Raw genomic sequence first — 27,707 nt, 5'->3', positions numbered from 1 at the left:
GTGTGTGATCGAGCTTCAACAATGTCGAAGAGAGGTTCCACTTTCATTTTCAGATGTCTAGATTATTAATCATGTTAATTTAGCTTATGGCGTTAGTAATTGTTTTCGATTTGTTTCTCAGGTCGCGGTGGTTCCGCGGGGAACAAATTCAGGATGTCACTGGGTCTACCAGTGGCGGCGACAGTGAACTGCGCCGATAACACCGGAGCTAAGAACCTTTACATCATTTCGGTGAAAGGTATCAAGGGAAGGCTTAACCGTTTGCCGTCTGCTTGCGTTGGTGACATGGTGATGGCTACCGTCAAGAAGGGAAAACCCGATCTCCGTAAGAAGGTGTTGCCCGCCGTCATCGTCCGTCAGCGCAAACCATGGCGCCGAAAGGACGGAGTGTTCATGTACTTTGAAGGTATATTCTCTTTCCTCATTTTTTCTTTTTAAATTTGAAATTATTGTAATTTGAAATATGTGTTTGTGAATTATTCATGAATTTGTTGCTTTGGCATTTTTCAGATAATGCTGGTGTCATTGTGAATCCTAAAGGAGAAATGAAAGGTAATATAAATTTATCTGTTCGTTTTTTATTATACAGATTCTATTTGACTGATAGGAAGCTATGTAGGTAATTTGTTTATTTGAGTGTCTTTAATAATTGTAGCCAGAGTTTAGTAGCTTACCACGAATGATTTCAATTGGTAAATTGATTGAAGTGCTATCGTTGGAGGATAATGTGATTGCTTTTATTACTGTTATTTTTTGGTGTTGTGCTTTTGGTTGGTGTCTTGATATGGTGTTTCGTTGTAATTTTAGGTTCTGCTATCACTGGTCCAATTGGAAAGGAGTGTGCTGATTTGTGGCCTAGGATTGCAAGTGCTGCTAATGCTATCGTTTAAGTTGGTTTTTTAGTATTTATAAGGATTTTGTTTCTGGTATTTTATGCTGCCCTTGGTATTGTTTTATGTTAAATCTTTATTGAAAGTGACAGAGGATAGCTTAAAAGTTCGTAATTTCTCTGTACTGAGAAGTGTTTTGAAGATATTAATTCTAAATTATAAGATTGTTCCTTTTTATTATGCTTGTGTTTTGATTTCTTGTGCAATGTGTGTTTCGTTTTAATGTTGGTGTGGAAAGTTAAATCATGTTGTGAATTAATTACTTTTTTTTTTACGGTGAGGAAAGATGGATTATCAATGTTGTAAATGAATTAATGCTGATCAATAACTGGTTTTGCATATAGATGCACCAAATGTTCATTGCTGTAATTATTGAAAAACAAACATTGTCGGAGTCTAATTGTTGATAAACAATGATGGGGGTTTTGCATGAGTTTACTGAGGGTTCATTTATAATACATTTTTTGCCTGGATTTTGGTTTCTATGGTTTACAAATCTCATTTATAACTCCATATTTTTCTGAATCACACCATGTTTTTTGAAACAAAAATGCTGTGAATCTTTATGTCGTTACTTTGTTTGTCATATTGGTTTTTCAATGACAATGCTGGTTCAGTCATTTGAACGCTATTTTATTTTATGGCCATTGAGTAGCTTAATGCTATGCTGTTTGGGTTGATATTTGTTGGGAACCATCAATTTGAAGTAATGCATATTATAATATTGATATGCAGTTCAACTGAACAGTTCAGTTGCTCATATTATGAAGATAATCTTGAAGGAGCGATTCTCTCTCCTCTTGTTTACACCATGTTTGCCCCTTCTTTTCCAGTTTTTGATCACCTTTTCCCCCTTCTCCAGTTTTTGATCACTTTTTCCCCCTTCTCCAGTTTTTTAACCCCAATTCCACTTTTGTCAACTTCTTGCCAAATCATTATTTGTTTAATTATAGACCAGCTGACTGTTATTTGGCCTACCCATCTTGTTTAGAAGACCTTACTTCCGTTACTCTGCACACTAGTGTTATCAATGGTTGGTCTGCTGGTTTTTTGATGCATGGTTGCATGATTCTCTTTCGTGAATATAACTTGAGTTCTTTTTTTTTTTTGACAAACTTATTAAGTATTTTATGTTGTATATATTAGTATGTATTAATATGAACTTAATTTAGTGTGCTACATATTTAACAATGTCCTGATGGAAAAGATACCCCTACATCGTGATTTACCTCACTACTTGCACTTGTGAATTATGATTCTGTGTATAAAATCAGATATATGGAGTGTGCAACCTCTTCATTCATGATTTGAGGTTCACACTCGTAAAAGGGTGAAAATCTAAACATGTAGAAGGGTTAGATCTTGTTGATCAACTGTGTGATTGATACATATTAAAATCGATACCCACACCTAAACTTTCCAACCTACAATTTTACTCTTTTAACTATGTATAAAACCTTCAAAGTTTTTTTACAATTTATTTTTTCACCCTTCTTTTGAAATTTTAAAAAATTTACCATAACTTCAAAAGTTTTCTATTTCAAAACTTTCTTATTCGAAAGTTTCTTATTATAACTCATTTTTCTTATTCAGAAAGTTTCTTATTATAACTCATTTTTCTTATTTAGAAAGTTTCTTATTATAACTCATTTTTTCTATTTCGAAAGTTTTGAATTGTTTGAAACTTTTAAAAAATCTGAAATTTTTCATTTCGAAAATTTCAAAAATTCTAGAAATTTGCATTTCGAAATTTTGAAAAATTATTATTTTGAATGTTTGATAATTTTGAAGGTTAATATATTTTTTCTAAACTTTTGAAATTAAGGGTGGAAAAATGAGAAGGTAAAAAATTTGAAGGTTTTATTCAAAAGTTTTGAATTGTTCGAAAGTTTCGAAAATTCTAGAATTTTTCATTTCGAAAATTTTAAAAAATTACTATTTTGAATTGTTCGAAAATCTGGAAATGTTATATTTTGAAATTTTTGAATTATTCGAATTTTTAGAAAATCTAAATTTTTTTTATATTTTGGAACTTTGAAAATTTTGAATGTTTGGATAATTTCGAAGGTTAATATATTTTTTCTAAACTTTTGAAATTGAGGGTGAAAAAATGAGAAGGTAAAAAATTTGAAGATTTTATAGATAGTTAAAAGGATAATATTGTATATTTACGTTGATCGGAGGGATGAAAAATTTAAGTGGAAGTGTAGGATAGAAACCTCCGAAATCTATACACAACAATACAACACAGGTAAAACTCTTATAGTTAATCGTATTATTTGCTGTATTATGGACAAAAGACAAAATAATAATAAAAATGGGGCCTAACCCCGAAGTATGTTATCTCTCTGCCTTATTGCATACAAATTATTGAGACATTTGCTCTAAATGTTGTCGTAGGATTTAAAGTGTGTACAAATACGGATGTAGCATAGCACTTTATGTTTTAAGCTTGGTGAAAATATGCAAAATTTTCTTACCTACTATGTATGTATCTCTCCCTCAAATTTGACTATGAATTCCTTTGGGAATTTACAATTTTAACATAAAAAGGTTAAGAGAGGGGATAATACTTTAGACCAGAATCTTCAATGTTTTTATAGAGTATTTACAAATGATATATTCAAGAAGGACAATGAGCATATGCCAAGACCTTAATTTGCTGAGGTAGTTCGATTTAGTCCTACTCTCAATCATGAAACAAAGAGAAAACTTAGTGATTTCTTATCTGGTTGCTTTCAAACTTTTAGGTAGGATAGCTTGAACCTTTATGTCTGAGGATCCTGAAGCATCTAGATAAATTGGCTAGAAATCTTAGAGGAATATACGGTAAATAGTTAGACTCGTATAGAACACAAAAGGCTTGAACACCCCATTGATTTTACATCACTAGAGTGCTTTTTTCTATCCATACTCCATGTTGGCACCAAACTAAAGTTTGATTTGATACTTGATGCCCTCCCTATTCATGATAATGTCTATTTTCTACCACAAATCAAAATTTGCCATCATATATTTGATGTTAGCTTTGTGTGGTTGGCACTTGAAAACTCACCGTTCATGCTATCTTCAAGTCCTATCTTTCATGATACATTTCTGATAGCAATGCATGTTTTCAGTTGACTTATAAGTGTAGTGAAAACACTTCAAAATGAAAATATCACAGTTTTATATATCTTAAAGAACCCAATTCTTGAGAGCAACATGAGAGTTAGCCCTTTAGTGACAACTAGTAATAATGTTCAAAGAAGGATGCCGCTTGATTGTGTGCCTGCATCAAGGGTTATCAGGAAGCTGGTTTGCATGCTGAAGAGTAGCTGGAAGCATGCTATGAGATGGCATAGAAGCAACCCACAGTATAGCTATGATCTTCGCAGTTATTATCTTAACTTCAGTGACTCTTCTTCAAACGATCTTAAACATTGTACCGGTTGATGATCTTTCCTTTTTAACTGTCTCTTTTGTCTATCATGAATCAGTTGTATAGAGGTTTTATCATTTTGTTTTCTTCATTTTATCATATCACAATGTTACTATTTATGATTGAATGTATCTGTAAAACTTACTTTGTATGTTTATTAAACTCTTGTTGAAATTATGTGGTTCAGCAATTTGGCAATCAGTCTTTTCCTATGATGAGCCTGCAAGTTTGAAAGTTGAACTACCATGGAATTAAGACATTTTATCATATGAAATAAGACATTTAAGCTTATATTATTAGCTAAGTGTGTATACTTATTGAGTCAGAATTGTGATTTGTGAAACAAAATAATATATAAGACTCACAAGTCATTTGATGTAGTGCCATTGCAACTAATTCTTTGTAATTGTAGCTCATTGCGATTAATTAGCTAACAGTTATTCACAAAATTCCTGTTAATTTTTTCAAAAAAAAATAATTTCCTTTTTAACCAATCGTAGCCAGTCCAGTGAACCCACATACATTGAATTTCAAATCCATCTGATATAATTTATTAATGTTTAGACACATTTTTTTCCCTATTTTTACACGTTAAATTTTTATTTTTATACTATTGCTATTACATTTGGCTCAAACTTAGATGCAACGCCAATTTATTTAAAACTTTTTGAATTATTCAATACATAATTATGCCTAAAAAAACATATAATTAATCCAGTGTGTGTGGCCACAAAAGCATGATACACATCTTGAATGTATCTTGCATTTGATTTTAATTTTTAATTTTGTGGTTACATTTTACAATATTTTAAATCTTTGATCAAATTTCTGTACATAATTAATATGTATAAATGTGTGGGGACAAGAATGATCAAGCAATATTTGAAAGTATGAATTTGGAGGATCAATGACTAACTAAATAATATTAAGAGGTTGATTATTGTGCCTCAAGAATGTGTGGAGCACATGAAGAAATATATGATTTCATTTCAGTACAAAGTTGACATGACTCCCAAAGGGAAGTGGAAGAGGTTAGGCTCTATTTGAGTGGATGCTGCACTTTTAAAAGGTGAGGGAAAATATTCTTGGATTTTTTTATATTTGACGAGACACTTTGTCCACAATTACTTATTAATTAGAATCATTAGATATCTTTTGACACACAAAAAAAAAAAAGAATTATTAAATTTTTAATAGTTTTCACAGTTACTATACCTTACAACAACGGTAAAAAATGTAGGTTGACAATAATGCACATCTAATTATAATTCTTAATGTTACTCTACATAAGTTCATGATGGCCGAGTTAAAAAAAAGTTGAAGATGAGTTTATGACTAGGTGCCCACATAATTAATGCATTAGCTTATGATATTGAATTCATTTTTTTGAAAAAGCTTTGTTGTTTACTAGTTGGAATTGGAATAATGTTTAGGCTATTTATATCCGACATAGCCCGTTAGGATGTGGAGTAGGTTGTTTAATTGCTGCAAATTGGATCCAAGTGGTACAAGAGTGGTCTTTGTCATTTATGATTAAAAAAGATATATGACGAAATTGGTTTAATATTGTGGGTCTCTGACATATTAATTAACTATTTTTATTTGCACTGATTAAATTTGTCGAAAGTTGTTTTCAATAATTTTTTCCGGAATCCCGTCTTCATGCTTGCTACTTTGCTAAAGTTTACATTAAACTTTAATTTGGCCCAAATCTTCATGTCCTGCTTAAATACTTCATATGTCTAATGATAATATATATTAGATTCAAGAGCAATTCTTTTGTGATGATAAGATTATGATCACAAAATGTAGGCATATTCATAAAAATTAAAAAAAGTAGAAAGAGACAAAAATTAAATAGTATATTTTTTAAATAAGTAAATGATATGTATTAAGTTTAATTGCAGTTTTAGTCTCTCTATTATTATTAATTTACGGAAATGGTCCATTTATTTTAAAAGTCGACAGTTTTAGTCTCTCATTCAGATTTTTGAACTAAAAAAATGTGGAATTGACATATTTTTAATTACGTGACATCCAATTATATGATATAGAACCATTTAGATGTATTAATAATTCATATGTTATTAATTAAATTAAAAATATGAAAAAAAAGAATCAAAGTTAAAAGCTAAATTTTTAATGCGTTTTATTTCAATTTCATGGATCTTAATCATTTTACATTATTAGATCATATGTCACATTATTTAAAACATCTCACGTCATCATTTTTTAGTTAAAAAATCAGAAATAATGATCAAAACCGTCGACTTTTAAAATAAGTGGATTAATTTCGTGAATCATTAAAAATAAAAGGAATAAGAGCAATGATATTTGAACACAATTTTAAACACAAATATAAACACAAATACATGTGACCCCCACATAATCTCTCTCTTCATTTAATTTTTTTTTTATATTCCCTTTTTTTATTTATCTTTTTTCACTTTTTTTTTTCTACAAAAATAAACCTCACACATTCATATTTCCTTTCTTCCATAATTTCTCATTCTTCCTTTCTTCCATATTTGTACGTCGTTAACCAATAATATTTACATAAGTTCAACATATATACACTATATAAAAGTGAGTTGCACATTATATACACTATATAAAAATGAGTTCAACATAAAAGTTATTTTTTTAAAAAAATATTTACACTATATAAAAATGAGTTCAACATAAAAGTTATTTTTTTAAAAAAATATTTACACTGTATAAAAATGAGTTCAACATAAAAATTATATACCTGAGACAAAAATATAAGAATTTCAACTCCATGGTATAATCTTTTTTGGAGGAAAAAGTAATTCTACCATAAAATGTTTAAAATATCATAATCCTTTTTATCTAAATTCATTTCATAATTAATTATATTTGTAAAATTAAATGTATTTTTTACAAAAAAGATTAATTTGTATCTGTTATCTAAAACTTTAAATTTATGTGAAGGATAATTTAAAATTGATTTTTTTTTCTGACTATTTTTTTTAAACAACGTTAAATCTAACCGTATATGTGGTGGGACATTGTACATTTGTACATAGGTCAAGAAAATCCAACGTGGATCCCATCGATATTTCTTCTCCTGGTTTTGTCTGCCTCAAAGGAATATGGCTCTTTTATCAAATGTTAAATTAATATTGAAAGTAACATACTGTATTTGGTTACTGTTAACCCGACTAGCACAACCCATTTTCATTTTTGGAAAGTAAAGGGGCCTAGACCAAAAATAAAAAACAAAAATACTTCACATAAAGCTTAAATAACCTCCATGGACATAGTTGAAATATTTAAAATGCATTTGATTTTTATAGACTAATTTAATACGATTTATATTTCTTTTCTATTAAATCATTATTATATTACATCAGTATCTTTATTCATATCTTTCTTAATATGTTAAATAGATTTTAAATGTACACCAAATATATTTCTTATCATTATTACTGTTAAAACTACTTTTTTTTTTTATCAAAATATTTTATTATAATTTCCTTTTAAACATAAAAAAATAGTAAATCAATGTACTTATTGAAAAACAAGTCAACATTCATATAATTAAGGGTGTAAATAGATTAGATTATTCGTTAATAATATATGATTTGGTCTGATTTTATCGTTTTAATAAAAAATTAAATTTAGACTTTTTTAAAGTTATTAATTTAAATAGATAAAGCGCTTATAAAAAAATCTATTAGATCTGATAGACGGTATATATATATATATATATATATATATTAATATTGTTATTTTTTATTATTTTTTATTAATATTAGTATTTATTATTTTAAATTTTCTAATTATTAATATTAGTATTTTCTATAATTATATTAGTTTTTCTTATATATAAATATATAGATTAAATTTTAAAAAATATATAAAATATACTATTTAAATATTTTAATTTTAATCTCTTTAAATTTTATTAAATAAAAAAACTGAAAATTGATAATTTTTTAGGAGTAAACATGTGTCAATTATGCTAACTAAACATTTTAAAATACCTGAAATTAAAATATTTTCACTAATTCATTTAATTGTTTATATAAAAACATAAAGTTAATTAATTAATAAGTAAAATAATTAAATAATAAATAAATAAAAACCAAACAATAATATTCACATCAAGAAAAAATGAAAATCAATATGCAAAAGAAATTCCCACAGATCCAGAACCCAGCTACTTTCATCTTCATCCAAACACAACCCCAATACTCTTCAACTCCATCATCAAGGGCCAATGTTTATGATTTTCCTCGAATCTGAGATTTATGTTGGAGAAGAAAGGTTTAATTTATTGAATCAACTCGAATCTTGGTTATTGAGGTAGGAATAAGATGTTTTTGATAAAAAAAATCATATAGTAACTCTTTTTTCCTTTTCCCTCGTTTACATTCATTTTGGTAAGGCGCCATAAAGTAATAGAATTCATAACCGTTGAAATTAGAAAGGAAAAAAAAAAACAAAAGCTTGTGCTTGTGCATATGCTAATAAATAAATAAAAATTACTAAACACGTGTTAAGAAAGTTAAAAGTGTATATGTTCATTAATGGTGTGCTAATTATGGGTCTTTCTGAGTTTGTTTCTCGTTAACGGTGTAAATATTATTGGTTAATAACGTACAAATAGCGGTTAATAAATTATTTCTGTTTATAGGAAGAAATAAGAAATTATGGAAGAAAAGAAGAAGGAGAAACTATGGAAGAAAGGAAAGATGACGGTGTGATGTTTATTTTTGTTATTAATGGTGTGCTAATTATGGGTCTTTCTAAGTTTGCGTTTTGGTTAATAGTGTAAATATTATTGGTTAACGACGTACAAATAGTGGTTAATGAATTATTTTTATCTAAAGGAAGAAAGAGAAATTATAGAAGAAAGAAAGAATGAGAAATTATGGAAGAAAGGAAAGATTAATGTGTGAGGTTTATTTTTGTTATTAATGGTGTGCTAAGTTTGTTTCTGGTTAATAGTGTAAATATTATTGGTTAACGACGTACAAATATGGAAGAAAGGAATAATGAGAAATTATGGAAGAAAGGAAAGATGAATGTGTGAGGTTTATTTTTGTAGAAAAAAAAAAGTGAAAAAAGATAAATAAAAAAAGGGAATATAAAAAAAAAATTAAATGAAGAGAGAGATTATGTGGGGGTCACATGTATTTGTGTTTATATTTGTGTTTAAAATTGTGTTCAAATATCATTGCTCTTATAATTAATATAATTAATGATTATACATCTAATTTAATTGTTATGAAAATTAAGTTTATAAAATTGAATAATTTAAAATAAATTTCAATGCATATATGCAATTAAATATGCATAAAACAAACTCTTTTCGAATATAATTTTGTAATTTTTATCATGACATTTTCAATTTTAGGTAAATCTTACATTTTTTTCATAGTTTTAAATGTCATTTTTAATATTAATTATAAAAATATTATTTAATTTTTTTGTTTGTTTGTACTGTATTCCATTAAGAAACGGTAAAAAAAAAAAGAAGAGTTTTTCCTTATTAATATACTAAACTTTAAAAATAGTAAACAAATTTGATGAAAACAAAAATTTATCTTTTCAAACAAAAAACTGTTTTATTAAAAAAAAAAGGCTTTTATTTGGGTGAAACAATGAAGAAAAGTTTTGCTTAGTTTAGTTAAAAAAGAAAAAAGTTTAGTCTAGTTTTGATTTTATAAAACTTAGAATTTGGCCATTGAGTTAAAGGAAAGAACATTTTTCCTAATCATGTGGTGCAAACCAAACCAAACCTCACGTGCACACCGTTAGATATTTTCTTCTCTTTTTCTTGCTAACCAATCGCAGCGACGTAGATATACATTATTACACGCTGGAGTGTTTCGCAACCGAGAGTATCCCTCACGCGCTCCATTGGGGCGTAGCATATGAAGTAACTATTTCCTCCACAACAAAAAAGAGGGTGCAAAGCGCATCCGTTCGTCACCGTTTTCACTCCCACAAATCCAACGAACTTGGCTTTGCCGGTGACGGAATTTTCAATCACTCGCCTCTGTCTCCATCAAATCCCCCGAGCTTCTCTCTTTCCAGGTAACAATTCGATTCACCACACAATCGATTTCGTTAAATTTCGTTCACGTTCTTCTTCTTTATCGTTGTTATTTTTCCGAAATATCCTTTTACTTCTATTTCCCCAATTCGCATTAGGTCACTTTTATTCTCTCTCCTTTTTTCGTCGATTTTATTCGATATATTTTTTTTTTTTTTTATATTTTGGTAGGGAGCTAGTTCATCAAATAAATGAATTTTTTGCTATTTGATGTTAATTCAATCGAATATGAGTATTTATATTTTGCATGTTGTTAGGCACATCATGTGAAGCTTTGATTATGTAGTGTTAATTGCTTTGTCATGTTTTTAATTTTTTTTTTTTGTATATTTATTTATTGTTTTGGATGAGTTATTAGCTAAGGAGAAGTATTTGACCATCATTTTTTTTTGCTTTGTTGGAAGAATCGGTGAAATCAGAAAATGATGTTTTGCTTCCTCGTGTGTTGTTGGGGTTTGAAGTTAAATAAATTTTGTGGGGCAATATAAATGCGCTATTTGCTGTTTCTTGACTAACCCTTTCAACTGTTTGAAAACAATAGTGAATCACTGAAAGTGGGTAAAAAGTAAAACTACTTATAATATTGTTTATCATGTGTTGATATTGCGAGTAATATATGTTTTTAGTGAAGCTTGATGTTTTACTGTTAGGTGGGAGATAACGTGTTTACTGATTAGCCTTTTGCAATTTTTGTATCTCTTCTTAAGCTTGCTTGCCATTCTTGATCAACATTTTGTTTGTAAATTAAACCTGTAGTTAGCAATATCGATGGGGATATTGATTGCGAACGGTGATATTCTTGTTTGTACATTTTGATGGGCTGTGTATTTTTTTTTATTTTTTACTTTTGTTCATATTGCATGATGATAGTGGTGATGAAGCTTTTTTGAATCTCACTTTTCTTTTTCATTTCATGTTGGGCTGCTTAAATGCTATGCACTTATTTTATTTATATTATTATTTCGGAAGTTAGTAGCCGTAACATTCTGGCAATGCTGAGTTATTCTGGTATAACGTATCATTGTGTTAATTTTGCCAAATATAAGTGTGTGCAAATACATACTCCCTCTGATCACTATTATAATAAAAAATAACTACTTTTACAGTTATTAAGAAGATTAGTTAATTGCAATTATTTTTTTAGATTTCATGTAAAATATAATCCAAATTTACTAAATCGTCAATTTGAATGCCAACCACTCAACTATCGACATTAAATGCTTTTTATTAAAGTAAGGGTATATTAGGAATAGTAGCATTAAATAAGTCAAAAGTAGTTAACTTTTGTTTATAATAGTGACCAAGATTTGATGCCACTTGTATGCTTATAATAGTGACCAGAGGGAGTACGTAGTCATATCTCCCGGTAAAATGTATATTAAAGTTTTATCAATCATGGATGCTGAAATCAATCAATTCAATTATGTCCAGCAAACCATATACATTAATCACATTCTTTCCCCCGAGATAGCATGTGGCTGGTTTTGGAAGAAAAATTCATATGTGAATCTACTTGGAGAACCTTGACTTCACGCATGCAAGTACCTATGATTGGCTCATTGATTTGTATTTACAAGATTTTTTATTTTATTTGATAGCATATACCTACTATTGTAGAACCCATTAGATCAAGGTGACTCTTCATTTCTAATTTATGCATACTACTTTTTTAATTGAAGAAATGCATAAGTGCAAACATTATGATATTTTTCATATCTCCCTTTGTGCTTACCTCTTGATGTGAAATAAAGGGATTCTTACACATCTTCCGACCTATACTGCAATGAATGGCATTGTATATTGACCTTACATGAAACTTTGAGGTTTATGACCAACCGGTATAATGGTGTAAAGTTTTTACGACGTTAACATGTTCATTCTATCAAGCTTAGCCTTTTGTTTAAGTTTGCCATTCTGTTTATTTTGTTTTACTTTCATGACGGGGTTTTATGATCTGGAGAAGCAACATGCTCACAACACAGGTGAGTTTCGTTCTTTTGTTAAACTTTTGATACTAAAGACTAAACAATCATTTTTCTTTCACAAGTGTGCAGATTAATGACAACTTGTCTGGTTTGGGCAAAGAACAAAAAGCGACCTCTGTAGTATTTTGCTGGTGAGCATTACTACCTGAGGGATAATGTGAATCTTTTCTTTTATTAGTTGACTAAACAGCTAATATATTATCTTTTTCAATTAACAATTTAGGAAAATTATGGATGCTCGTCCTGCTTTCTCAATTGAAAGATCAAGTACGAAACAGATGAATAACATAGGGATGTCTGGAGCATTTCCTTCATCGTTGTCTGTCCTTCCAACACATCTAGAAGAGACATACCCCCGATTATCTGATTCACAATCGTCTTTTGTGGAAAATGATCTTAAGACAATAACTTTTAATCATCCAAGTCATATAAGTTCAAGTGGAGCAGTTGGGCATATGTTTTCATCTTCCCCTGGATATTCAACCGACCTTCATCACTCATCTCTTTCACCTCATGAAAAAAACTCCAGAAATGCTCATTTTATTTCACAATCATTGAGTAATGTGGCTTCGATGCCATTATCATATTCTTCAAATAATGGGCCGGTACCTTCTACAACATCAATACATTATTCCAACGGAAACAGTACTTCTTGGCACGCAGATTCCCTTCCTAGCTTTCTTGATTTTGCTACGAATACCTCAATTGATAATAATCAAGTCGATAGCAGTGCCGGAAATATTATGGCTACTGAGGAGTTTTCTAAGCGAAATGATTGGCAGGAGTGGGCTGACCAGCTAATTAGTGATGATGATACTTTGACTTCTAATTGGAACGATCTTCTTGCTGATAATATTCACGATCTTGAGCCAAAGGTTAAGGTTTTCATTACTCAAATCAGTATTAGCTTGCAGAGTAAATGATTAGGAATTTATTTAAGGATCGTGTTGGGTACTCATTTTGTTTCTTTAGGCGGTGGATCTGGTTTCAAAATCATCTTCACAATTTCCAGCAGGACACCAATCCCAAGGTCACCAACAGCTTATGGCTCTATCTGGAGAAAATCATGTTGGTGCTGCTCCATCTTCCTCAGCAAATTCTGCACCTGCCAAGCCACGGATGCGGTGGACTCCTGAGCTTCATGAGGCATTTGTGGAGGCTGTCAACCAACTTGGTGGGAGTGAAAGTATGTCCATCTCTCTTTCTCACTGCAAATTAAGGTCTTCATTTATTAAACTTCTGCCTCAATATTTTTTACTGCTTTCTACAGGAGCTACCCCTAAGGGTGTGCTGAAGCTCATGAAAGTCGAAGGATTAACTATATATCATGTTAAAAGCCACTTACAGGTATGTACCATTTGTTTGATCTTCCAAGATTTGTTTCCTTGAATGCTTATATTGAAATATGTTGCTCCATGGAATGCAGAAATACAGGACAGCTAGGTATAGACCAGAACCATCTGAAGGTACATGTGATATGCATTGTATTATATATATGCCTTTTGAATGGATAAAGTTTTGCATGAGTTAGGACTTGGGATGAGGATACCATTGGTTATTCAATAACTTATAGAAGTATGAACTATAACCTTTTGCAAAATCTACAGGAGAATTAAAAGCTTTTATGAAGTTGATGTTTCTTGTCAAATTTCCTGTTAATTGGACACTTACTTTGTTCCTTAGTGAGAAATTTGGAATTTATGTCAAGTATGCTTTTCAAAATTCAAACATAAGAATATATCACCTTATATAAGACCTCATTGAATGGTGCAAGTGTGTGAAGTCTTAAATTGTTGACTATGACTCTTAACCCTCTATACAATATTTTGATTACCTGTTTTCTTCAGACATTTTTTCCCTCTCTTTGTCCCTCCCCCATGCTCCTGTATGAGGAAACCATTTAAGATTCAAGTTCACATGGAAACTTTCCTATATTCTGCATAATTAGTGGTGAAATCGCTAAGTGTAATCTGCTGTAGTTAGACGGGGACTTTTCATGTAGGAGATACAAGCATCTTGGCTTGCACTAGCATAAATGATCTCTTTATATGACATCCAAAGAGAATCAAAGAGTTTTAAATTTGCTAATCACTAGTTAAGTACTTATTAACTATAATTTCCTTTATTTTAATTTTTACTAGATTTGCATATTGGAGATGTTATGATACCTAAGTGTGAACTCTGTTATTGACCTAGTTTTTTGCATTTGATGTTTCTAAGCAGCATGTCTTTAAGATATTCCTTGAAATATAGAGTAATTCTCGTTCTTTGTGTAGTAATATAATGTACAATTTGTTGAATACCGTTGGCAGGAGCTGCAGAGAAAAATCTAAGCCCCATTGACGATATTTCATCTCTAGATTTGAAAACGTAAGTAAACACTTCTATTTTAAGTTAACTTCAATTTTGTCATGTATTGTTGTATTTCTACCACTAGTGTTATGAATATTCTGCACATTTAAATTTTCAGATTTGACTTCTCTAAAAAGAGAGGTGCATTTTAGAGGGTAAAGTGCAGAGTGATAACTGTTGATTAGAAATCCATAAGTGATTGTAATAAAATATATGCTCATGTATAAAAAATTATGAAGTTGTTAACATCCCGATGATTGATTTTCCAATCAATGGTTCTAACTTTGCAATAGTAGGTAAAATATTTGGTTGTCGTTGTGGGTTAGAGGAGTTGAAAGCCTATAGTGGAGTAAAATACAAAATATTTTATATGTTGCTCCTGAGCTTTTACCAACATCTAATCAATCGAAAAGTATAGGAGAATGCGGCTTTTGAAACTTGAAATGTGGACAAGTTTTCCATTTATCATTGATGTTGGTCATTTTTTTTGTTTGGAGAGAAAAGGTTGCATGTCCAATTATCATGGTTAGTAATTTCATTCTAGAGATTGTCACTAACGCACACAGCACTGACATGTAATTTGCATGAGTTTGGCCCTGTAAATTTATCTTATCTACTGGCACTAAGAAATATACTTGTTCAGATTATCAAGATTAACAAAAAGAAAATAGGAAATTTTACCCTCTATCCTTCAATTCTGGATGATGGATCAATGTGTATCTTCCAACTCTAACAGATTTCTTGACAAAGCCTCCACTAACCTAACTAACAATGTCTAACTTATTCCTTTGCCCATCTGATGTGTCCTTTCCTGATTGGAGTTTGTTCCTAACACGGTAATCATGTATATATTATCTCTTAACCTGATAAGATAACAGATAAAACAAACATTAGGGATATCTTCAAGATGGAGTAATGTGAATAAAATGCAAGAAAATTAGGATTTCAATATAAACTATCTATACAGTCTACAGCAAGGTTCTCAGTTATATAGATCAGGAAGATACTTTTTAGGAGCAAGACATCAATGCAGATTTAATATTTAATGACACTATGTAAGCTTTTGGTCATATTTCATACACATACATGCACAGGCATATCTAGTGATTGGTATGCTGACTTTACCATTGAACCATTGACAGTGGTATTGAGATCACGGAAGCTCTGCGACTGCAGATGGAGGTCCAGAAACGGTTACATGAACAGCTTGAGGTTTGAACTTTGTTCTTTTTGTTAATTTCCTTCTGATATGCTCATTTGATTGTTAAAAAGATTAGAAATGTGATTTGAAGATTTGCAAGCAAGCTCTAGTTCTGTTGCAATTGCCATGACATTAGAAATCTTCATTTATATAACTTAATGAAACTAGTGCAAATAAACCTTTTTTTATGGATTTACAAACTTCAACTAGTGTTTATGAATTTGATGAAAGAAATTCAAGGAATGTAACTTGCCTATAAAGAAAGGAGTTCATATTGTTCACCATTCCTCTCATTTCCTGTACTTGTAATAAAAGATGTGTAGTTGTCTAATTAGTGTCTTAGTGGTAACATTACGCTCCCTATGTTCAACACTAAGTGGCATTTAAGGTTTTTTTTAGAAGTATTGAGAAGCAATAAATAAGTTGTGACAAGTGTAACAACTTTACTAAATTATCCTTATTAACCATTGTAATAAATGCATAGTGAAGTTTAATGACTTGAGAGTGATGCACATTGCATTTATTTGGGGGGAAAACTTAAACAAAAATAAAATAAAGGTTCAATGAAAAAGTAAACCGTCACTTTGTCTAAAATTTATTTTTGTTACAATGTCACTTAATCTGGGACGGAGGAAGTAGTTTTAAATGGATGATCAGTTTGATACTTTGATATGCGTTACAAAAATGTGAACATCTTCATCTTCACAATCATTAGATTAGTTTCATGTATCACTGTAAATAGTTGTGGTACCTTTTATGTAAGGAGGAATTCATTAAGAAACAAGGAATAGAAACCAAGAGGATCTTGAATCCTCCAAAAAATGCAAAGCAAATAGCAGTGAAGAGAACGAGGGGAAAAAATCAGCTTGAAATAGCAACGTATCCCCTTCGCTAGTACGGTTTAGAATCACCCTTAAATTCACAAGAGGGTACCTGCAGAGAGCCTATGAAAGCAAGCCTGTCCTCTAAAAGGTATGGGGGAAGATAAGTATTGCTAAAATTTCTGGAATTAGATTCCATGAAAAAATGACAATGGTAAAACTTTTTATTTTGTCATTGCTACTCCCAAAACCTTCATATCCTGTCAATCAGGTGGCCATATTCAGCAGTCTCTGAACAGAAATTACACCAAAGTTGACAAGCTACCTCACAAAGCAAAAGTAGGTGATGTTTATTCTCTCTGTGCACTTATCCATTGAAATTCGGTTGTTTCTCTTTGTTGTGGAGTACGGATTATAAATCAGATGCTAACCATACAAAAAACATGTTATAATTTATTGGTGATGCCGGTTTCTTGATTTGTAAAAGAAGGGACTATCCTCTTTAAGACTTGAATACTTTCCTTTTTCCTCCTTTGGAGTCCGGGTATTGTTGGCTATATTGACTGGGTTTTTTTTGTTTCTTCTTGGGTCATGGAACTAATTTCTGTAATATTATTTGACATGTAGGTTTATGCATGACATTTAGGGTTATGTTTCTTCTGCCATATCATACATGACTTGTCCAAGACATTTCACTTGTTTCTCTTACAGTTATCATGCCTTTTTCCATGATCTGAGACAGTTCCCCTTCTTTTTTGTATTAGATTCAAAGAAATCTACAGTTGCGAATAGAAGAACAAGGCAGGTACCTCCAGAAGATGTTTGAGAAGCAATGCAAATCAGGTGTTGAACCATTTAAGGCATCGCCATCGGCCATTGAGAATCCATCTGGAATGTCTTCCGACATCGTGAAAGATTCTCCTACCAAAAACGAATTAGAAGCATCCAAAACGGACCATTCCGGGTCAGGATCTGATCAAGCTAATGGTGGTACCACTGTTGAGGAAAGCTCGCTGAAAGCGGGTGGGAAGCAGGATACCTCCAAAAGCCAAGCTTTTGAGGATCTTAAGCAAAATGATAATGAAGATAGCACTCAAGCCCCTAAGCGTCCAAGGACCGATGAGTAAACCTTATGATATGCTGAATCAGCATTGAACCTACATGACAGTATTGATTCATTTGAGATTTATTTTAGCAAGGAAGACTTGATTGATTCATGCTAGAGCTCTATAACTTAACTAGTACCTCATGTCCTGTTATGTTAAATGAGGGCTTGTATGTTTGTGTTTCATTTAGTTTAAGTCAAAGTTTTGACCATGACGTTCTTTAACACCTTATCTTATTTGGTATCCTGGTTAGGATGAGATTCTAGTGTACAGTGCAGATAATGGCTACGCCTCAAATCATAAGAGAGGTATCAGGACAGTATTTTACCAACGCTCTACAACCCAAATTCAATGTTGGTATGTATCTAATTCTAATATGAACTGTTTGTTTTAACTGTACCAAAATAAAAAGGGTACAATTCTAGTTCTAAAGTTAGTTTTCTCATCAATTATGGTGTTGCGGGGGCATACTTACGAAGGTTAGAGCATCTCCAATGTATGTTTCTACTATAGTTTTTATATTCAAGTATGTGCTACTTGTAAGGATGGTATACACAATAGAACACCTTCTTGCAGTGTTCTTAATATTATTGTGTTTGTCTCTTTCATTTGCAAGTTACTTTTTTGCTGCAAAAGTTGTTCGTTGCTTTATCTCATTGGAGTGAAGCGTCCTTATCTCTATTTCGTGTTCTTAATTTTCATGCATTTGAGACGCTCTTAGTATCTCTATTTGTAGTTTCCATTTGAATGTGTTTGTGTTTTCAACCATCACAAGAAATACACTATTATTTTTAAGGGCAAAACCGTCCTTAAAAAAACGGATCCCAATTTAATTAACAAAATAGCAATTTCTTTTAGAAGCCTCTTTCGATGATTTTCCATTTTCTAGTGGATTGAGAACTAACAACAACTCTACTAACCACAATTAAAACTGTATAAGATATTTTATTCACCATAGAAACCTACTTTTTGACACCACAAAACACAAACTGTATCGCGCTTGGCCACATTAGCTATTTTCCCCATGCCCTTTATGCTTCTTTTTTCTGTGTGGATAAATCATCTTGTACGATTTCAATTATAGTTAATAGAAACATTGAATCGCTTAAATCAGAAATGATTGTGTCGTTAAATGGGTCTTTTAAAAAATTAATATTTGAATTACAATATTTCAAAATAATTATTTTTAACATTTAAAATTATGAATTTAATTTATATACACGGTTAACATAAATTTTGTTATACTGTCAACATAAATTTTGTTACAATGTCGATGAATCACAATTATTAAAGTATTAATAATATTTGACTTTTGTAATAAATATAAAACCACTCACATAATTAATTATGATTTGTCAATTATGTAGATTAAATTTTAAAATAATTTTGAAAAATTATATTACATTTAAATTTGAAATGTTAACTTTTTAATAAAATTTATCGCATTCATTGCAAGCATGTGGTTCATTTTCGGAGAACGTATGGCGTCTAGAAAGCCTTCAAAATCATTTTCCTTCACCAATCGGCGAATCCTCACAAAGATCATATTACACTTGTGAGTATGTCTTCACTGTACAAAATGGTTTGACACATTAAAAAAGTAAAACAAATGGGGTGAGAGAGGCTCGAACTCTCGACCTCAGGATAACTCAGAAGCTATGAGACCTACGCGCTAGCCAACTGCGCCACCACCCCAACCATGTTAATCTTTATTTTGATAGCTATATTACTGTATAGAAAACTAATATATTTTGAGGTTGAATTATATTGCATAACATAAAAAAATGTTAACAACCCATTCTGTAACACATTTTTTTTTATTGATTAAAATTCACATTACAGAAATAATACGAATTTTAGCCAATTAAAAAAGTGGATATTATTAACATTATCCTTTCATTTTATTATTTACTACAATTTTTGTGCATAAAAAAGCTTTCCACACTTACAATTTTTTTCATTTGAGTTTTAAAGTCTAGTTTGAAAATAAGGAATGTGTAGACTATATAACATTATTACAAATGACGAGTGACTACTAGAAAAGGCCAACAAGCCATTTTGATCAATAGTTATTTTTGTAAGCTCATAACCTTTTGTGCCATATATTTCAATCTCACATCAACTTCAAAGATCAATAGCTTTGTCGAAAAGGTACACCACCTTTTAGTTTTCGGCCTTGAGATTGCTACCTTAATACAAAATGGACAATGTATAAATTTTGGTAGGAGAAGCTAAGATTATAATTAAACCAAGATGGTACAGCAGACCCATTTTAAGATGGAAAGCTTGCTCTTTCCTAATAGGTAAAATTAATGAAGCATTTTGGGGACTTAAACATTTAGGATATTGATGTAAAAAAATAACATACAAAGAATTTGAAGTTAATTGATATTTACTTTTATTTTTAAAAAGTTTATTATACAAAGAATTTGAAGTTAATATATGAAATATCATTTTTGTTCAAGAGGTGTTCCTTGTGACTTAAAGGAACTGAGTTGAAATCTCGTACAAGACACTTATAAAATGATTATTAGTATCATTGCTTAATAATAATAGTCACCTTCTTCAATTTTTTTTTTAATTATTTTAAAAAACAAAGAAAATTTAAAACAATTTTGAAATTCTATAAAAATTTATGGCATGATAAACTCAATAAATTTTTTTAATGCAACAGTTGAATCAATAAAATTTAATGTATATAATTATTTATTAAGTAAAATAACTCTACACATAGTTAATACAGAAAATATCTTCATTCATTTCACATATATATGTACATTTATGTGTAATTTTTAATTTTGTAGGGTATGAAATGTTTGAGATGATGGCTTACTTCGGGATAGCGTCAAACTTAGTAGTGTATTTCCATGAGGATATTGTGGAGTCTACAAACCATGTTAGTTATTGGTAGGATTTAACTTGGATAATTAATACCACTTGCAGGAATTTACATAATCGATACATATTTTGGCCAATATTAGATTTTTGTAATTACATCATGCATTTATCTCTTGGTATGAATGTGAGATTTATTTATTTTTAACATTGGAGTATATATATGTTTGTAAAAAAAAAGTTGAGTATATATACTGCATAAAGTAAACTAGTGGTAAATAAAAGTAGGCCTTGGTAACAATGGATGAACATTGTGTTAATTTGGATAAGGAGTTGGAAGCAAGAAGATTTATCTATGATAAGCCAATAAGAAATACGACTAACGTATTTAAAGCCACATTATGATTATCAATATTTTTACAATAACTTTCCTAACGCAAATTTATATATTTAATAGGTTAAATTACATTTGTGGTCCCTTAACTTAATTTCAGGTAACATTTTAGTCCATTATCTTTTTTTTTTTCTTTCCGATTTAGTCCTTTATTCCTAACAATATCAAATAAAATATGAAAATATGAGTTTATTTGAAGATTTGCGTTACAAATTTGATGAAATTTGTATTATATTGAAAAATATAATTAATTTTATGAGTTTTGATTGAATTTTTTTTTTTGAATTTTTGTATAAAAAAGGATAACATTGTTGAAATATTAAAACATAAAATATCAAATTGTCACTTAAAATTAAAATAAAAGACCAAGTCGGAAAAAAAAAAAAAATAAATGACTAAAACGTTACCTGAAATTAAGTTAAGGGACCACAAATGTAATTTAGCCTATTTAATATTTACACTAAATAAAATATTTCACAACGACTTACTCGTAATCTACGTAAGAGTTATTCTGTATTTATCTTGATGCATTATTTAGGAAGTTTGTCATGGTTTTGGTTTTATTTGGGTTTAGGAGGTTATGTTAGTGCCTACATTTTATCAAATGTTGCTAATTTCACCCAAAGACACGGTCACAAAGGTTGATTTTGGATAATCTAAACATCTCTCGGTTAGATTATTATTATGCATTCATGGTAGTATTACGAGGCTTACTCAATATTATTTTCTTTGTGGTTGTTGTTAATAAAGAACTATGTTTATAATGGTGTAAGACAAACCAAAACATGCTTGAAGATGGATCTTACTTCATCTCAAGACAATTAAACAATAAGCCAAAGCACTCCTCAATAGATTGACATGTTCTAGGGACAAAGGAACACCATTCCTTTATGTGCGTTAAAGAATCAAATTTGTGGGTGTGGATAAAAGTTAACGATTGTATGAATAAGATTCACTAAAAATGTAATCACACTTATAGGTAAATTAATGAAAATAATTGTTGAGTTCATAAAGAGTGTGAAATGTTTTAAACTATGATAAACTTCTAAAGCAAGTTTAAGTATTATAAATGTCGAATTATTAATGTATATATCTATTCAATTTTGGTGAGAAAGGAATGTGAATCGATTCACATTCAAAAATTGAAGTTCACAATCCACATGGAATCCCTTTGAAAATGATATCCATAATCTTATCCATAATCCTTATGCAAAATATGTTGGAATTAATTTATTAATTCATTATACAAGACATGTGTCGCGGCCTAAAATTTCGAGTATTTCTCGAATTCAATGGAGTCGCCACCAAAATTTATTTTTAAATAGGGAAAATATTGGGAAACCCTTAAAAAATTACAAATAAAAGAAAATGGTCTTTGAAACCAAATTTTGAGTTCGGGAGTCGATTATGCGTAGGGAAGGTATTAGCACCCTACGACATCCGTTAAAAACGGTTACCTATAATTAATTGTGCAAAATTAATATTAACTTAAGTATATTTATTTTTCTTTATTATTAAATATGAATAACAATTATTACTATATTTAAAATATGATTTTTGAAATAAATATGTACTTAATAAAGGATAAAAAAAGAAATTTTTATTTTATGTGCTTGACAAGAATGTGGTCTTGCTCCTACGTATCTCCCGGTGCGATGGAGAAATCAAAGCTACGTAGTTCTTGGGTAAGAAATGCGGATGTGTTGATTTTTAAAAGAAAATGGGTTTTGTTATATAAAAAAATGTTTTTGACGAGAAAGGAAAATGAATTTGTTTGACTGGAAAAAGAATATATTTTGAAATACGAGTTTTAAGACAATCAAGTTGTACAACTTGTGTCCTAAAAATTTAATGATTAAAAAGATGTCTCATCTAATTAATCTTTTTAAGAATATTTTATTATTTTCAATTTTAAAATTGAGTTTTCAAACCAACAAGTAGTACAACTTGTGTCTTAACAACTCAAAGATTAAAAAAAATGTCACATCTAATTTAATCAAATTTAATAAATAAATTTTAGATTAATCTATTAATTTATCAAAATAAAAGAAAATAAAAATAAGAATGAATTTTAGTATCATCATAATGTAATAATCAACACCTAATTTGAAACAAACATTCCCTTTGATTTTATTTTTTAGCAAATAGAATTTTATAAACTTAATAATTTAACAAAATAAAAATGCAAGTAGTACTTAAAAATAAATAAAATAAAACCTATTATGTGTAACGTGTTTGCCTACTCTGCAAAAATTGGAAAAGAAGATTGAAGCTACTCTGCGCAAATTGAGAAAAAAGAGAAGCTGGAACCTATATATATATATATATAGACACTATGTGATAGGTGTGCCAGAGCTATTAAAATCGCTTTATAGGACCTGCTGCCTGAGAAGCCAAGCCGTAACATATTGAAAAATGTCATAAGTGGTCAAAGTCCTAATACAAAATATACATACATGGGAGTTGATTAATTTCAAAAAAAAAAAGAAGATAAATAGCATCAACACCATTTCAGCACTCTTAGAAGTTAAGCATTTCTGATTTTTTTTATAAAAAAAACATCTCCTCCATCTTCCTACTATTTAACAATAATTTCATATTTAAAGAAAATAAAAAGCATCATTTTGAAGAGTAACATCAGACATTTCAGCAAAACAAACAACAAATAGAAGGTATATTCTTAAGCGCGAATACAATAAAGCATTATATTAAGGAGATAGAGAGCAAAACAAACTTGATAGAAGCTGATCTGAGTATGGCGGCGAAGAAAAAAAAAGCAGCGGCAGTGCACAACTGATGGTTGAAGATGGTTACGGTGGTAACTTAACTTTGGTTTTTTCCTTTGCTACTACTACTCTTGTTTTTTTCCTTCTTCTTTTACGGTGTTTTTTTTCTTAGTATCCAATTTTTTTCTCCTTCTTTCTATGCGTTTTTTAGTGGTATTAATCTCAGATTTCTCCTCCTCAAAAAAAATGTCTCTCCCCTTGTAAAAAAAAACAGATGTATTTATAGAGTTTTTTTATCTGATTAGTTGTTTTCTTGGCTGTGTCTCTGTTCTATCTATTTCCTGTTTGATGTTTTTTTCCTTTGCTCATCATCTGCGTTTTTTCTACACCTCTGATGCATTCATGATTTTGATTTACTTGCTTTGATCTGTTCTATTGCTGAGCTTTAATTTGTCTTTTAGTTTCTTTTTTTAAACTCTAAAGGTTGTCTCTTTGTTCTGCACAATGTGTACCAAGACTGATTTAAAAAATTATGTTTTTATGTTTCTCAATTCAGTTAAAACAGGAACAGATGTACCCATAAGCATGGCTTGTGCATCAATGGCAGTCATCATCAACATGGCAGAGTTTGGCAGTGAACAAAGTCAACATAGCAAGGCTGGCTTGATCTGATTTAAATTTTATTGTAATTTATTTTTGCCTTTATTTTAGTTTGTAATTTGATTTGGTTTTAAAACTCTAATTAGATAAAAATATAAATTTATGATACATAATAAAATTATTTATTGTAATTATTTTTATTTCCTTTTTTAAATACATATTTCCTTCTTATATTTGTTTTCAAAATGGACAAAATTAGGGTACTACAACATGTTTTGCATATACTATGTTGCAGAAACTTAATAGTATTCAAAGAAGCATGCTATAAACATCAAAAATAGACATTAAATTTTGATTACTTTAAAATCTACAATATATTGATTTATCAAAGATATTAGATTTTAGAAATTTATAGTTGACCATCTCTTTGTGGTAATCATGAATCGTCTTTAAGTATCGATATGATGACTTGTAGCTTTTATTCAAACTAGACTTATTATGCTCCAAAAATTTCATATGGAGAGAAGAAACAATATGCATGTCTGATATATTGGAGACTATAACTTATATATAGGGTGATTGTCAATTAGGATTCTCATTATTCTCAAATGGATTGTCAATCACATCTACTTATATTGAACTCATATCAATTAATTAAATATTTAATTAATTATCTAATTAAAAATTTAATTAAATTCATAATTAAATTTGCATCAAAACTCTTAACTAATAAATAGCTAATAAATAAAGATATATACCCACATAATAATATTGAAATATAATAATTAATTAAAATATTAATAAAATATTCCAACAAAATACACAATAAATGTAATGAATTAGTTTGAAGATAATATTCTAAATATAAGACACGCTTCAAATGGAACGATGCGCAAGAAGTTTTGACCTAATATTTTACATAATCAAAATACGACTTAGAATGCATATCAAAATGCATAATTTAGAAAGCAAGATTATTTGCTTTCAAGCTTCATCACATGAGTCATACAATGAAAATGTTGTTTTAAAGATCAAATATTAATTAGATATCATATGTGTTTGAATGTATATTTAACCAACTTTTTTGCGTCCTATAATTCACTTTCTACCGTAAAAACCAGAAGCTACATAAAACATCGCTTTTACTCTGACGTATTTTTTCGCCGTGATTTTACTTAATGCCAAGGCAATTCCAAAAATATGCACCGTGTAAATCCGTAGAGTTTAGCCTACTATTATTTGACGTGGGTGTATATAACCTTTCCCCTTATAGCTGAAAAACTTTATATAGACATAATATCAAGGATTATGTGTTACCTCAATTTTTTATATATTGGTGCTCTTCAAAGGAAAAACACCCAAAATAAAATGGCTCCCTTCCAAAAACAGATTCCTTGATGGTATCAAAATCTGGCACGTATCTCAACCGTTCCATCAAAAATCACAAGTTTAAATTTTAAGATGAATTTTGAGTTTTTTAAATAAAATTTTTTATTATTAAAATATAATAATTTAATCTTTGATCGGATGGCTGACATTTAATGATTTTAGTTGTGACTCCAAACAATCCATATAACAAATAAAGATTATAAGTAATAATAAATAATAACTATCAATTGACATATTCAAAAAATAATTCCAACATTCTCAATCATGCAGATTTAGATATATAAATATTCAGATTTTTTTAATTTGTTAAAATTGTAAATATTTTGTCCGCGGTATATATGTCATTAATTTGAATATTGTGATTGTATTTATATATTCATCATTTTTAGTTTTTGACGAAATTATATTTAATTTGTTCTTGATTGATGTAATCTATCATTTTAAATGAATAAATTTTGTTTTTAGTAAAAAAAATTATAAATTAACATATATATTTGATTGAGGTGTACAAGTATTGGATCATTTTCGCACATAAAAATGCTTTCGACAATTACAATTTTTTTCTTCACTTCACTTTCAAACTCTAGTTCAATTAAAAAAACATACACACTAGACCAAAAAAACACACACACGCACATAGGCTGTCAAAAAAGCAAGAGACAGGGATAGAGATGTGTGAGCCATGGCTTTATAAATTAGTATTACGAGTGACTAGAAAGGGAATGAAAAAAAACACACATATATGGGAAGGTTGAAAAGCCATTTTAATTTATTTATTTTTCTTTTTGTAAGCTCATGCCTTTTTGTGCCATGTTAATTTCAAAGATCTAATTGCTTGGTCGAGGAGGTAAACTCCAAAGAATATACTAAATAAAAAATTGGTCAAAATTGTAAAAAAATATTAAAAAAATGACATAATGTAGTACAAAATAAAAACGCGGTGCATTGAGCTTTATAATTTTTGGCCTAAGAGTTTCTACATCATGTTAGCTCATGCAAAATGAAAGACCCCGTAGTATAGTTGTTCTTGTTTAGTATCATGGAAGTCATTGAAGAAAAAGGGCAATTAGAAGAAGATTACACTCAAGATGGCACGGTAGACTTACAAGGTAGACCTGTTTTAAGATCAAAAACTGGAAGGTGGAAAGCTTGCTACTTCCTTGTAGGTAAAATGAAGTCTTATACTTCCTTATATGTCATTGTTAAAGACACCTTAATCATTTATGTATATAAGAACTTTGTGACACATTCGTGTATGTGTAATTTATAGGGTATGAATTGTTTGAGAGGATGGCTTATTATGGAATATCAACAAACTTAGTGGTGTATCTAACAAATAAGTTCCATCAAGGTACTGTGGAAGCTTCAAACAATATTAGTAATTGGGGAGGATCGGTGTGGATTATGCCACTTGCAGGAGCTTACGTAGCTGATACTTATCTTGGTCGATATTGGACTTTTGTATTTGCTTCGTGCATTTATCTTGTGGTATGAATTGTGAGATTTTATATGATACTTTTGATACATTTAAACATTTATTTATAAAGTAAACATATCATGTTTTGGGTCTTAAACTTAAGAAATAGACCAAAAATTCTAACCTTGAAATTTTTTTGTCTTAACTCAATAGAGAAATGAGCTTTTATAATTAGGAGTTTAGTTGGAACATCAATATCTTCTCTTTGAGAAGTTAATTTTATGGTATGGATGAGTAAAACTCACACTAGCCACGTTGGAATACAAATTACATACAACACCAAACTTAAGAATGCATATTTTTTTTATTTTTTTTATAGTATATATAATATTTTACTCATTTTGAAATAATATTATGTATGATTTGGTACTTTACCTAATTTAATATTTGACAGACATTTGTTTTCTTTGGCTACATAATTTAAT

General features: G+C 29.7%; 2 protein-coding genes and 1 non-coding gene across 4 annotated transcripts; 2 read left to right on the top strand and 1 right to left on the bottom strand.

The window, feature by feature from the left end:
- Positions 1-6: 6 nt before the first annotated feature.
- On the top strand, positions 7-1,070 carry LOC101499858 (large ribosomal subunit protein uL14x/uL14z/uL14y). The gene is made up of 4 exons (XM_004493760.1): positions 7-34; positions 122-406; positions 511-552; positions 808-1,070. Exons 1-4 carry the CDS (start codon positions 22-24, stop codon positions 888-890), a joined length of 423 nt encoding a protein of 140 aa, XP_004493817.1. The 5' UTR covers positions 7-21; the 3' UTR covers positions 891-1,070.
- A 9,082-nt stretch (positions 1,071-10,152) lies between these two features.
- On the top strand, positions 10,153-18,469 carry LOC101499035 (protein PHOSPHATE STARVATION RESPONSE 1-like). Of its 2 annotated transcripts, none has more exons than XM_004493758.4 (9): positions 10,153-10,377; positions 12,444-12,512; positions 12,605-13,256; positions 13,354-13,567; positions 13,652-13,728; positions 13,808-13,847; positions 14,694-14,751; positions 15,876-15,945; positions 17,520-18,469. In XM_004493758.4, the coding sequence occupies exons 3-9, from the start codon at positions 12,612-12,614 to the stop codon at positions 17,880-17,882; spliced, it is 1,467 nt and encodes a 488-aa protein (XP_004493815.1). In that variant the 5' UTR covers positions 10,153-10,377; positions 12,444-12,512; positions 12,605-12,611; the 3' UTR covers positions 17,883-18,469. The 2 variants fall into 2 exon arrangements, with proteins under 2 accessions (XP_004493815.1, XP_004493814.1); XM_004493757.4 differs by having other exon boundaries at positions 10,237-10,377; positions 12,451-12,512.
- Positions 18,470-19,471: 1,002 nt separating this feature from the next.
- On the bottom strand, positions 19,472-19,556 carry TRNAM-CAU (transfer RNA methionine (anticodon CAU)). The gene is given in 2 exon segments: positions 19,472-19,507; positions 19,519-19,556. It is a non-coding gene; the product is annotated as a tRNA-Met (tRNA).
- Between the last annotated feature and the right edge of the window lie 8,151 nt (positions 19,557-27,707).

The sequence above is a fragment of the Cicer arietinum genome, chromosome 3 (genome assembly GCF_000331145.2).
Source record: "Cicer arietinum cultivar CDC Frontier isolate Library 1 chromosome 3, Cicar.CDCFrontier_v2.0, whole genome shotgun sequence".
In the NCBI taxonomy this organism is placed as follows: domain Eukaryota; kingdom Viridiplantae; phylum Streptophyta; class Magnoliopsida; order Fabales; family Fabaceae; genus Cicer; species Cicer arietinum.
The sequence above is the reverse complement of the archived record's forward strand: the minus strand, read 5'-3'. Positions and strand labels throughout refer to the sequence as shown.

Coding starts and splice junctions, on each gene's coding strand:
- LOC101499035 (XM_004493758.4), top strand. CDS start 12,612: ATGGATGCTCGTCCTGCTTTCTCAATTGAAAGATCAAGTACGAAACAG. Junction 13,568..13,651: donor CCAACTTGGTGGGAGTGAAA/GTATGTCCATCT, acceptor TGCTTTCTACAG/GAGCTACCCCTAAGGGTGTG. Junction 13,848..14,693: donor TAGACCAGAACCATCTGAAG/GTACATGTGATA, acceptor TACCGTTGGCAG/GAGCTGCAGAGAAAAATCTA.
- LOC101499858 (XM_004493760.1), top strand. Junction 407..510: donor AGTGTTCATGTACTTTGAAG/GTATATTCTCTT, acceptor GGCATTTTTCAG/ATAATGCTGGTGTCATTGTG. Junction 553..807: donor TCCTAAAGGAGAAATGAAAG/GTAATATAAATT, acceptor TTGTAATTTTAG/GTTCTGCTATCACTGGTCCA.